Source organism: Mirounga angustirostris, unplaced genomic scaffold (assembly GCF_029215605.1).
Source record: "Mirounga angustirostris isolate CCGP_5_RB_7025 unplaced genomic scaffold, mMirAng1.0.hap1 SCAF_12, whole genome shotgun sequence".
Classification (NCBI taxonomy): domain Eukaryota; kingdom Metazoa; phylum Chordata; class Mammalia; order Carnivora; family Phocidae; genus Mirounga; species Mirounga angustirostris.
The window spans coordinates 20,498,755-20,511,574 of NW_026991720.1; the positions used below are offsets into that span (position 1 = coordinate 20,498,755).

Consider the following 12,820-nt stretch of genomic DNA (forward strand, 5'->3'; position numbering starts at 1 on the left):
GAATTCTGTACGGGGGCTAGATCATCCTGTGGGGATGAAAGTCAGGAAGATGATCAGGTGAAAAGATTTTGTTCATCATTGTGGGAACTGAATGAGGTGACCGGTGTCCTTGGTTCCTTTATCATGAACGTGGGGCAATTATACATATTGGGCTGTGAAACAAGATAGCAAATGGGAAAGCACGGGGGAGGTAATGGAGGTGGTAGAAGGTGCGCTGGATGGAATCCTTTAAGCCCTCGTGCCGTGTTAACTAGAATCATGACAGCACCACTCACTGCCTACCAGAACCATACCGCCTGTAAGACTGTACTAGGTTCCAATGTGCCAGTTATTAAAATATTAAAATACTTCCCTACTGGGAGGTAAATGGCCCCTTCCAGAAGGCCCCTCCAGTGTTCATGCAGCTGATCCACCTTTGAATACTATACCCAGAGCTAGTTGAGCAGACACTGTTATCTCATTCTAGAGATGGGAAAACTGAGCTTTAGAAAGGCTATATAATGGTGTGTCCCAGGTCGTCTACTGGGTTAATAATAGATCTAGGACCATAAAATTCACTGAATCCAAACCAGCCTCTTCATTCTGTGGCCAAGGAGACCCAGACAGTTTGGGAGACTTGCCCAAAGCCACGTGGTTGGCTGGCAGAAGTCCCGTTTCAGAGCACAGAGAACATGCTGCTGCAGGATGTCACCTTCCAGAAGAGGGGACTGCTGTTAGAAGAGCAGTGGACAGACCCGGGGCCTCTGTCCCTGTTCCCCTGTGTTTGGGGCACTTGGAGCTGTTAAAATCGTCAGGTTCTGCAGCCTAGAAGGGGTGGGAAAAGCTGGACAGTGGGAGCTGATGGGGTGTTTGTGGAAAAGCGCACAGAGGCGGGAGCAGGGGAGACGGGTCCTTTGGAAGCAATGTAGGAAAAGGGAATAGATGAGGGATAAGGTGCAGCCTGAACCCAGCAGCGGGAGATGAGGAGGAGACAAACATCTATTGAATGCTTGTTCTGTCTGTGTCAGACGCTTTATATGTGGTAGTTCATGGGGATACCCTCCCCCCAAAAGCCCTTTGGAGGAGGAGTTTTTAATCCCCACTAAGCATTAAGCCAAGCAACGATTAGAGCCCTTTCAAGGCTCTGAAATGAGCAGGAGGAAGATAGGCTTGCGTTCAGAGTCTAGTGACTCCCCAACCAGGTTAGTGAAGGACTCTCAGAGGTGATTGTCTGAGCCCTAGGCCTTGGTGGAGGTGCTTGGGACCCAAGTCAGAGAGAAACAGGGGGGTTTCTCTGCAACTTCTCAGGAGCCTTAGCCGCAGAGGTGGTTTTACACCTGGAATCTCCGTGTGACGCAGGTCAGGGTCTGAGGAGCTGGGGTGGGAGGAGGGGGAAGTGTGGTGGCCATGGTCCCTTCATGCCTTGCTGCCTAGGGAAAAATTGCCATTTTACATTTCAATTAGGAGGGACACTGGGGTCAATCGTCAGTGCCACCAGAGGAAAATGGGCCCTGCCCAGCCCTGGGCCTCTCCAATTATTATTAATGAACTTACTCTCAGACCTGCCAACCTTTTTATATGCAAACTAGGTCTTTATGGGGCCACTGGCAATCAGGACTCATTAAAGAACTCGCGCCAAGCCTCAGTGAGAATCTTACAGGGGAAGAGAGGCTTACGCGTCTGCCCACATCCTGGACTAGAAGCAGCCCAGCCCCAGGCAAGGTCCCAGCCCTCACAGGAGGGTACAGTAGCTCTGAAGTCCCTCTGGGCGCGGGGAGATCCTTCCAGACCCACCGCGTCCTCCTGATGTAGTCCCGGCCCACCAGGAGGAACTTGCCTCCTTCATTAAGGGGAGGGAAGAGGGTGGGCTGGCGGTCAGCTTCTTCAGCTGCCAACACGTCTACTGATACTGAGCCATGATGTTTCCGCTCCCTGCCTCAATTTCTCCTTTGCAAAGTAGAAGGGATTCATTAGGTTGGTCCAGAGGGCTACCAGATTCCAGACACTTGCTGAGCGTTGTTCATGGACAGTAGTAACATTTTGCTCTAGGAGATGGGAGCGAGAGATCCAGAACTCCTCTTACTCCAAATGCAACCACAGACCCAGCTCCCCAATGATGCCGATGTGGATGGAGCAGGAGGGGAGGTCAGGCTTGTGCATGCTTTAGGGAGAGGAGAGCTGCCCAGGATCTCAGGAAAAGAGAAGAGTGCAGTCAGCACCCTCTGGCTTGAGACTCCCTGCTTTTCATAGATCTCTCTTGATTCTCCAACATCACACACCTCCTGCTCCAGTCTTGTGCATCCTCCTATTCACTAAATCATTCTTGTCTTCTCTGTGTCCTGCAATTCTCATCTTGCTGGGGCGGGGGTGCTGCTGAGGTGGCAGCCGAGGCAGGAGCATAGGATGGAGCTGCTAAAACTCTCTCTATATGGGACCTGAGTCCCTGGAGACCCACGCGCTTTGGAGTCTCAGGACCACGTGCCAGGCTCAGCGCTCTGCCCCTTCTCCCCTCCTGCTGCTCTTCTGTGTTTTCATTTATTTTTAATTGTAGAAAAATACACACATAAAACTTACCATCTTTACCAGTTTTAAGTGCAGATCCGTGGCATTAAGTACATTCATACTGTTGTGCAACCATCACCACCATCCATCTCCAGAACTTTGTCATCTCCCCCAACCAAAACCCTGTCCCCGTGAAAGACTAACTCCCCATTTCCCCTCCCCCAGCAACCACCATTCTGTCTCTATAAAGTTGATTATTCTAGGTGCTTCATATGAGTGGAATCATGTGATCGTTGTCCTTTTGTGCCTGGCTTATTCCACTTAGTATAATGTTTTCAATATTCAGACACACTGCAATGTGTGTTAAGATTTCCCTCCTTTTAAGATGGAATCATATTCCATTTTCAGTATGTATCACGCGTTGTTCATCCATTCATCCGCTAATGGACACTTGGGTGCCTTCCACCTTTTGGTGTGGTGAATAATGTTGCTATGAACATGAGCGAACGAGTTCTAGTCTCCGCTTTCAATTTCTTGGGGTATATATCCCGAAGTGAGATTGCTGGGTCTGCCAGACCTCGGCTAGCTGCCTTGCAGAATAAAGGTACGGGCAGCCTGAAGGAGAGAGGGGGTTAGTTTGATGGGCCTGGAGCGCTCACTCCCCTGTAGTAAGGCTCCAGGGTAATGAGGAAGGACAGAGGCGAGACCACCCCAAATCACGGAACCAGGACTGGGAAGAGCTGAATGGGTCCTTGGATCCCATCTGACTGACGGATAAGGAAGTTGGGTCTCCAAGTTGGGGTGTGATGTGCTCAGGTTCCATAGCTTGTCAGAAGCTCAGCAGGCACTAGAATGCGGGTCTTCGCCCTCCCAACTTTCAGTGACAGAAGGGGCTCATGCTTGCCTTCAGACCCAGGAGGGACAGCTGTCAGCTGCCTGATTGCCTGAGACCCCTCCAGTCAGCCGTTCCCCGGCAGCTCCTTTCTGTCTTACTCGGCTGGGCAGGAAGGCTGGGGTTACAGGCCAGCAGCCTCTGCTGAGAGCAGCATCCTTAGAAGGATGGGTATGCCAGGCTTTTGATGGCCAGCCTGCCCGGAAACCACCTGGCTCAGCATGACCCAGTGTCATAATGGGAGTCGTCTGGGGGATGCTGGGACCTGCCTGACATGCGGGGTCCAGGCCCTGCATGTGTCTGCAGAAGGCCTCGCTCCTGCCCATGCCCATCGGGCCTGGCATTACTGACTCTCTTCCACCCAGGTCCTCAGAATCCAGCTACATGCCACCTGCCACCTTTGGACAGAGGACAGAGCACCCACACTCTGTATTTGACCCCATTTTTCCCCCAGCCCTCCCAGGACAGAGCTGACTACCTCAGGGAAAAAGGGCCCAGTCATTTCCTCCATCCCCCAAGGCTCTCTGGGCCCCACTTAGCCTGAGGGATGAGTGTGCTCATTGCTAGCATCCAAGAGGTGCTCCATGTGTATCTGCTCTGAGGGGCATTTCCATGGGGTCAGGTGCCACAGAGGGCAGTCGGAAGGAAGCTTCTCGATTTTAAAAGGTCTCTGGAGCTCATTCCAGAACATTCCCCATTGCCCAACTCAGCCGCATGTGGAAGACCCTCCTGGGCCCTTCTGCGGTGGTCCAGACCCACTTTCCAGAGCTGGGGCCCAGGGCTCACTGCAGAGCTGCTCTTGTTGGTCTCTCTGTCCCAACTCTTGGCAGCCTAGCACAGGGGTCATCAGCCCCAAGGTGGGACATGGGACACCTAGCAGCAGAGTCTGTCTCTGCTAGGGTGGGAGGGGGGCTGGGAAGAGGCAACCAAGAGTGTCAGAGTCTGGAGGGCATTAAAATGGAACCCGCAGAGGGTGGGCAGTGAGAAGTGGCCCCCAAATGGTGACTGTGGGATCTGGGATTTCTCGGACCCGTTCTCTCCCACATAGAGGCTGGGGAGGGGGGGTGGGCAGCAGTGTCTAGAACCTTCTGTGACTGCGTCCGTGGGAACGCGGGGCAGGGCAGACCTCTGGGCTGTGTCTGGAGAAGCTTCGGCTTCCCGCTCCCCAGCCCGAGCTGTACTGTTTCTTCCAGGACTGCCCCCAGCTGCTGCGAGTGGACAAGATCCTGGTGCCTGTGGAGGTGATCAAGCCCATCACTCTGAAGGCCAAGAACCTCCCCCAGCCGCAGTCCGGGCAGCGCGGGTACGAATGCATTCTCAGCATCCAGGGCACGGAGCAGAGGGTGCCCGCCCTGCGCTTCAACAGCTCCAGCGTGCAGTGCCAGAACACCTCTGTGAGTGCCCCCCGCCTCCACCCCTTCCTCGTTCCTCTCTAGAGCCAAGTCAGCTCAGCTCTGAGGGATTTCCCCAAACAGGCACAGAACAGTCTAGCCCCCTGCCGAACTGCTCCCTCCAGCCCTGCTTTCCTGGCGCAGCCTTGGATGCTCGTCCCAGCAGAGTGCTGGGCTCTGAGGTCACCAAATGTCTGCCCAAGGGCAGGGGCTGCAGCGGCAGGGGCTTGGAGACCCTCCATGGGGCTGCTGAGCACCGTTTGTGGGCAGAGGTATATGCAGGGTATGCTGGGCTCCAGGAACATCCATGTCCATCCTCGCTGAGACGAGCTCTGGAGTCCCTGGGCCCTGAGTGCCTCGTCTAAGGCCCCAAAGGCCCACTGCTGCCTTTGGACCTGCACGGAGACCGTCTCCAGCACAGAGGCCTCCAAGACAGACCAGACCCCTGCAAAGGGAGTGGTGGAACAGGATGGAGCTAGTCAGGAGGGTGCTGCTCAGATCAGCACACACCTGCCCAATGTTTAGAAAATCCACATTAGGTCCACACCCGACCACCGATGGGCCAGCGGCCCCCCCGCCCCTCTGCCCCCCCATTGCCGATGGCTATTGTCTGATTCCTGGGTACCACACCACGTGCCCCAGCTATGCATCACCTTTCCCATCTGGCTGCCCCTCTCCCGACCGTGTGGTCTTCCCAGCCACTACTCTGCTCTCTCTCATTCTCTTTCTGGCCTACTCCTCTGTACCCCGATACTCAAAGACAAACATTAGGCTTTTAGACTCATAACATTTTCAAGCTGTAGGAAACCTTAATATGCTTCCTCACTGTATGGATGAGGAGCTGGATGCCCAGAAGCAGGGGCAGGTCTAGGTTTATGGGGCTGGGACCTATAGGATTTGGGAGACCTTCTTTTAAGAATAAAATGTAATAAAGACAAAATTAAATATATAGGCAGGCCTGAGAAGGGGCCGAAGCTCCATGCACCTCAGGGTCAGAATAAAGCGACATGTCTAAGCTCACCCAGCTAGTGGGGGGGGGGGGGGGGGGCAGGGCTGGATCTGGATTCAGGGTGTCCTCCTATGTCACCCTGCCTCCCATTCATCCTTCCTGCTAGGTACTCATATATGGTGACTGTATTTGGGCATGTGCTATAGGACCAGGAGAGTCCTGGACAAAGCAGTTCATGGGCACCGCACTCTCCCTGAAGGAAAAAATCTAGGGGTAAATGGAGCTCAGAGAGGCCCACATGCTTGCCCAAGGTCACTCAGTATTGCAGGGACCAAACGGACAATTGATGGCTCAACCTCAGAAACCCCAGACGTGTCCCCACAGCTCCCTCCTGTCCTGGTGGCCAGGCTGTTTGGCAGATTTCTGCAGCGTTCCAGGTTAAACCTGCAAGCAAATGGGCTATTAAACACCTCCTGTTTTCTCATAAATCCTGAGGCCAACCAGACCAGCCCCAAGGGTTTGGCTCAAGTGCTTCTCCCCCGAATAAGTAAGTGAGTTCCTGTGGGAAGAAAAAGCCTGAGCCCCACATGTGAGTCAGTGGAGGACAGATAGGGGTTTGGGCCCCAGAGAGAAGTCTGTTTTGTCAGAGACGCTGTCCCAGGGAATCTGGTCCCAGAGCTGTCAGGAAGGAGGACAGTCTGTGGCCTCTGATGATTGAGCCCTTGTTTCCCCAGACACTACAAGATGGGGCCTCACAGGCCCCGGGCTTCCTCTGGCTCAGTTAAATAGACGAGGGCACCCCATGTAGCAGCCTGAGTTCATCCTATAAACTCCTTGGTCAGAACTCAGTGCCTTGGGACCCACTGTTCTCAGCACTCCCGAGCAAGGCCGGACTCTGTGAATGAGCCCACTGGGGGTCAAATTGTCCTGACTGGGGGGGCATCTGAGGCCCCCCCACCCACCAGGGGCCGGTTCACAGGACCTGAGGTCGCTGCTCCCAAAGCAGCTCAGCCTTCTTTATTTCAATACCCTCGTGAGGAAAGTGATGGGAAAGTTTTTTCTGTACCATTTTAAGGTCTTAGAAATGAAGGCAACAGGAGATATACCCCACAAAGGGTATATCCAAGAAAAGTCCCCTCTATCTACCAGGACCCTCTGGAATCATACAGTCCAGGAGGGCTCAGCTCTGATGTTTCCCAGGAGCCTCTCTTTGCAAGGATCCCAGTTGAAATGCTGGTCTGGGCCAGGATGCCACTGGTGGTCAAGTGACTTCCTTAAAAAACTTTGGGGTCATAATCAGGGGCAAGCCTCCTTTACCATAGTTATAGTACCACAGTTACAGAGGACAACATAGTATCAGGGCGAGAATAGACCTGAGAGAGTGTCTATACTTGATCCTGTGACAGAGGGGATCTCTGAAGCCCAGAGAGGGCATATAACCAGCCCCAGGTCACACAGCAAGTAAGTAGCCAGTTCAGAACTTGAATCCAGCTTCATAACATACCCCCCATCAAAGGTTGGGCAAAAAATAGCAACTGAGCACTTTATACCCAGACTGAGTGCAATCCCTGGGAACCAGGTCTGATGTGCCTCAGAGAGGACTGTGGGAGGAGTCATGTTGTTTCACTTCCTCAATCCCTGAACTTTCTGGAATCGGGTGGTGGGGTGGGGAAATCCAACAGAAACCCCAAGTTTCTGATGGTAGAGGAAGGTGGGTGACAAAGAGGTCTCAGAGGAGAGCAGAGAAGGAAAAGAGACACAGGAAAACTCCTCGTGGGTGTGACACCGGGCTGGGTGGGCAGACAGGCCGCCTCCAGCCCACATTTCGGGGACAGGCCCTGGGGCCATCACCAGAGCAGTGGGGGAGGAGGGGCTGTGGGAGGAAAACAGGGCAGCTCACAGGCAACAGTTGGAGGGAGGAGCAACTGTGGGGATTCTTGGCCTCCTTTAGACCAAGGCTCCAGGAGAATGACAAGTGCTGCTAATAATAGTGCCTGGGGCCCGCCCCCCCAGTCACCCGCAATCAGGTGAGCAAGTGGGCGGCAGGGGGCAGCCAGCTCCAGGCCGAGCTCCCACCGACCCACAGGAGCCGCCCATCTTTTCCCGGTGTCCCAATTTACCACGTGCAAAACAAAGATGGAGAGACCGGCGGGGAGGTAACTTGGCCCCCTCCCTGCTTTCTTGGAACCCGGCCAGCAGTGGGCCTGCTGAGCCCTCAGGGGTCCTAGAGATGGACACGGAGCATACACAGCTTTCTTACGTTGTTCAGATCTGTCCGCCCGAATGGTAGCATTTTTCAGCACAGTATCTCAGAGCTCAGAACAGGGAATGGTTCGAGGAAAGAACGTTCAAATTATATAGGTCTTGTCTTTGCTTTCCAAGGTAGAGGTTCACACTTTCCCGAGGTAATGAGCAACGTCAGCCCCGAGCTGGGTTGTGGCATGCCAGACCTTGATTGAGACACTTAACCTCCTGGCCCCCGAGAGCCTGAAACACTCTCCGCTCAGCTCTGGATTTTGTGCAGATTAACTGCCCGCTGATTACAGAGAGCTATATAAATGCTAAGTGCAGCAGAGGTGGGGAGTCCTGGGGGATGGGAGCCAGTGGTCCAGGCTCCCCAGCTGTCGGCCCCCTCCCCCTGTGAAACACAGATCAGGGGGAGAGAGCCTCCAGGAATGAGAGTGACCTCCCTAGAGACGAAGGGGGTGGTGGGGAGGACCCAGGGTTAATGACTTCTATAATATTTCATAGTCAAGATCCCTGGAATGGGCGATAAAAAGATAAAGCAATGCCGAGCACATTCTGGTCCTTGACGTCTTTTATTTTCAATTTTCCTCGAAAAGTGAATGTGTGTAAACACACACATGCACTCCAGAACACATAAGCATTCTCATATGCACACGTCTCCATATGTACCAAGTATCTGGTGCATAAACACTCAATAAATGTCTGCTATTATTACTTCATATAAACATAAACACAGGAAACACCAACATATTTTTGGACAGCATCCCCAAATGTATACACAGAGACATAAAACACACAGTAATATTTGAGAGCTCATTCCATGTGACAGGCCCTGTGCTCGGAGGAATGATGGTTATCCCCACCCCCCGAAGAGTCCTGTTAGGTGTGCAATGTTTGTAATCCCCACTTGACAAATGGGGAAACCGAGACTTACGTTGTTGGCTCACACGCACACAGGTGGGCCCTGCAGAACCCCTTCACAGCAATGTGTGCGAGAATGCATGTGAACACACGTATGAACACACAGACCATACAGATTTGTGCTCTGAGCTCTTCTCTGGCAGCTGCATGTGAACTCATTTGTGCACACGACACACACATGCACACATATGCAGAATTTCTTGCCTTGCCTTCTGGGGGACTTCAGCGCCTTCCTGAGAGAGGCCTGGAGGTTCTATTGAGCTTTGGCTGACGGGCTCCCGGTCACCGCCTGCTGCTTCCACATTGAATCCTGACCAGACCCTGGCCTGAGAAGCAGGAGCCAGGCTGGGATCCTGACTTAGCCCCCCGCCTCATTCCAGCATCCCTCCTAGAGTGGAGGCCAGAACAGCCTGAAGCTGGCCCTTAGCACCTTTCCTGCACTGGGGCCTTGGAAGAGGGAGCTAGATGGGAAGGAGAGGAAGTGGAGCTTGGCTGGAGGAGGGGATGGGAGGGACAGCTGGAAAAGTGTTCTCTCCCTCTCCCCTTCCCTACCTCCTCTCCCCCACCCATCTCTTGCTCCCGCACACCCGTCCCGCAGAGAGTGGAGATTCCCTAACTCCGTGCAACACCAGAGTCACTAGAGTTGTTTCTTTGAAATGCATCCCCATCTTCCAGTTCCAGCAGGTCTAGGCGGAGACCCTGGGATCTGCATGTAGGCCCCCAGACCACCCTGAGACCCACCAGTCTAGGAGAGGACGAGGTTTTGTGAGAAAGCTCAGGATGCCTTAGAGTGACGTGGTCTGACCCAGAGGCAGAGAACGAAGTCTCTGGGGAGTTGATTGCTACAGTACATGGCAAAAGGTTTATGAGTCACCAGCTGAGTGAAGCGATCATCAAAGGCCCCGCTGTTGTTTCTGCAGGGCTGGGAGCTTTGCTTGATTCTATTGGCCTGAGCCCAGACCTTGGCCCTGGTCCAGGTGTCACGGGTCACAAGGGAGATTCTATGAGAGGGTGCGTGGTACAGTGCAAACCACCATCACTGTGGGGGAAGCCCTGAACGTGGCTCCCTGGCCTAGGCACGTGTCTCCAGGGAGTTGGTGAAAAACTGGGGAGTGCTAGGGGAGAGCTGAAGAAGGCTGGGCACCACCGCAGCGATGCGTATGCGTATAGGCCAGCATCAGGGCGTACTCATGTTCCTGCTGTAACTCAGGAATTTAGGGCAATTTCCAAGATTAGGATGACAAACATCCCCTCTAGGAATCTCTATGAGTCGGCTCCAGAGGGAGAGGCACCGGGACAGGCCAGAGACCCTCCCCAGGCTGTGCATTCCCGAGGTTCTGTAGCTGCCCTCCCCTTAGTGAGGTTCCAGCAGCTGGTCAGCTCTGAGGAGGGACCATCGCTGCCTCCATAACGTCCGTCACACACCCCACACCCCAGCCCCTCCACAGTTCAGCTACGTTAAAAGAGCCTTTGGCTCTGCAAACACCACTTCAAACCAGGTCTCCTGGACTGAACCCCTCTAGCAAATTCTGAGCCCTCAGCCCCTCCTTTACAGAAAACCTGTCTCATTCCCGTTCTTCCATCCACCCCCTGTGGAGGGCAGAATCTGGTGGAATAATGAGAAAATCACCAGGTACGGATTGGAAATGCTGCCCTGGGCAGGCCCAGGGTTCCTGCCACCTACCCCCCTTCTCTGGAGATTGAGAAGTGTCTGCGATCAGAAGGTAGATATGGGGGGGGGGTGGCACCTACCCCTCCTTCACCCTCCCCCCCGCCCGCCCCCAGCACACAGTCCCAAGGCAGACACCCAGCTGGGTGGGGCACTGAAGCTGAGGAGAGCAGGGCATGGACGCAGGACCCAGTGCAGGCCCTGTGCAGGCCTAGAGGCAGCTCCCTCATGGGCAGCCACAGAGCTGGGGCCTGGCCTCTTTGAGCCAGCAAAGGCCTTTGGAGTCTTGACCCAGATTCCCAAGTTTGGGGCCTAGGGTGTCCTCGGGATTTCCCACCTCACCTGTAAGCCCTACCCAGCTCTCCTCTCTCCTCACCTCCATCAGCTCAGCTCCTGAGGAGTGCAGCCCCTTCCTTTCTAGTGCCTGCACCCGCGACCCCTGCCTGGGAATTGATCAGCCCTCTCCAGGTCTTTGATAAAGCACCCACCTCCTCTGAACTTGTCCTAGAAATGAAAGTTCCTACATGGAATCAAGGGCCTTGGCGGGGGCCTAATGGCGGGGATCCCCTGGACAGTGAGGGAGGACACTGGGAAAGCCCAGCTGGTGGGGGCCAACATCCGTGGAAGGGGGACAAGTAGCTTGCTCTCATCTGCTCAGGGAATCTACTTTGCAAATGGGTGTCCCATCCAGGCCTCACCTGCCCCCTGCCTGCACCCCATTCCCTGAGCCACACCTCCCCAGGTGTTGTACCCACACATGCACTCGACACACGTACAGTTATGGCAGGTCCTTAGCCCCGAGCACTCCTGGGAGCCCCAGGCTGAAGAGCCGGCTCTCCCTAGAAATCTCCGTGACCCAGCTTTTCTCGTTCCTACCCCCAACCTGCTGCAGTATTCGTATGAAGGGATGGAGATCAACAATCTGCCAGTGGAGCTGACGGTTGTGTGGAATGGGCATTTCAACATTGACAACCCAGCTCAGAACAAAGGTGAGCAAGCTGGGCCCTGGCGGGGAGGCAGGGCAGACGGGAGGAGCGGCTCTGCGTTCCAGGGCACCTGTGATTCTATCCCCCCCTCGGGCTCTGAGCCTGCTCTCCTCGCCTCTCCACTGCTCCGAGACCTCCCAGGTGTGCGCCCACCGTGGGCAGTGGCTCTGGGGCCAACAGAGCCCTGCCGACGCTGGAGGGAGCCCCGATTCCCAGCCCGGCCCCGAAGCGCTCTTCTGGTCTTCTCTGTGTCACAATGGCTGAAGGAACAAGGCCGCTTGTGGCTCATCCTCCGAGGCCGGGACGGCACTCCTGGCCCACAGTCCCATCCCCTCCGGCTCCCCCTCTCACCGCAGAGGACCTCTTGCCCTTCGTCCACAGTTCACCTGTATAAGTGCGGAGCCATGCGGGAGAGCTGCGGGCTGTGCCTCAAGGCGGACCTGGACTTCCAGTGCGGCTGGTGCCAGGTCCAGGGCCAGTGTACCCTGCGGCAGCACTGCCCCGTGCATGAGAGCCAGTGGCTGGAGCTGTCGGGCACCAACAGCAGGTGCACCCACCCCCGCATCACAGAGGTAAGCCAGGGGCCTCGGGGCACTCTGGGCGGCCAAGCCAGGCCCTGCCATGCGTGGCCGTGGTGACAGCCGCCGCGCTGATTCCCAGGGCTGGCTGGGCGCATCCTTGTTTTCCTGCCTAGCATCCCCAGAAGCCGTGGGCTTGGTCCTTCCCCTATGAAGGAAGGTGGAAAACAGAGAGGGGCTCAACTGTCCTGTTGGAGTCTCCACTTGAGCCGTGTCCAGCGTGACTCCAAGTCCTGGCCACTGTCCCTTTGCCTCTAAGAGTCCGGGGGACGAGGCGGTTAAGCTCCATCAGGGACAAGCTCACCAAGCAGTCAGCCATGAGCAGAGGCTGCGTGGAGCCTCAGGGCGCAGAGCCCAGCCCTCGGGAGGTGGAGGGGGTGGAGACTGTGAGACCCCGGACTCATTCAAAGCAAGACCTAGGTGGGTAGGTGGCAGAGATGGATTTGGAGTACATTCAGGAGGGCCCAGTGGACACAGGTGGGGAGCAAAGACAAGGGAGGGGCAGGGCAGAGCTAAACATGCAGAGCACAGGGCTGGAGTCCCAGTTCTGCCAGCTAATTGCTGGGTTTCCCGGGCCTAATTCATCACTGCCTTCTTGCCTCAGCTTCCTCCCCTGTGCAGTGAGTCTAAAGTTCCATCTCGCAGAGGAGTTACAAGGACTGTAGGCGAGAATCATGCAGAATGCTGGCTCCATGCAGAGCCCCTG

The 12,820-nt window shown here is 55.2% G+C and overlaps 1 protein-coding gene across 1 annotated transcript in view; it reads left to right on the forward strand.

Moving 5' to 3' along the window:
- Positions 1-12,820, forward strand: part of PLXNA4 (plexin A4) — a 422,724-nt gene that overhangs the window by 339,359 nt on the left and 70,545 nt on the right. The window contains exons 10-12 of the mRNA XM_045864250.3: positions 4,567-4,767; positions 11,443-11,539; positions 11,918-12,108. Of these exons, the coding sequence (XP_045720206.1) occupies positions 4,567-4,767; positions 11,443-11,539; positions 11,918-12,108 (489 nt within the window). The remainder of the gene's footprint in view (positions 1-4,566; positions 4,768-11,442; positions 11,540-11,917; positions 12,109-12,820) is intronic.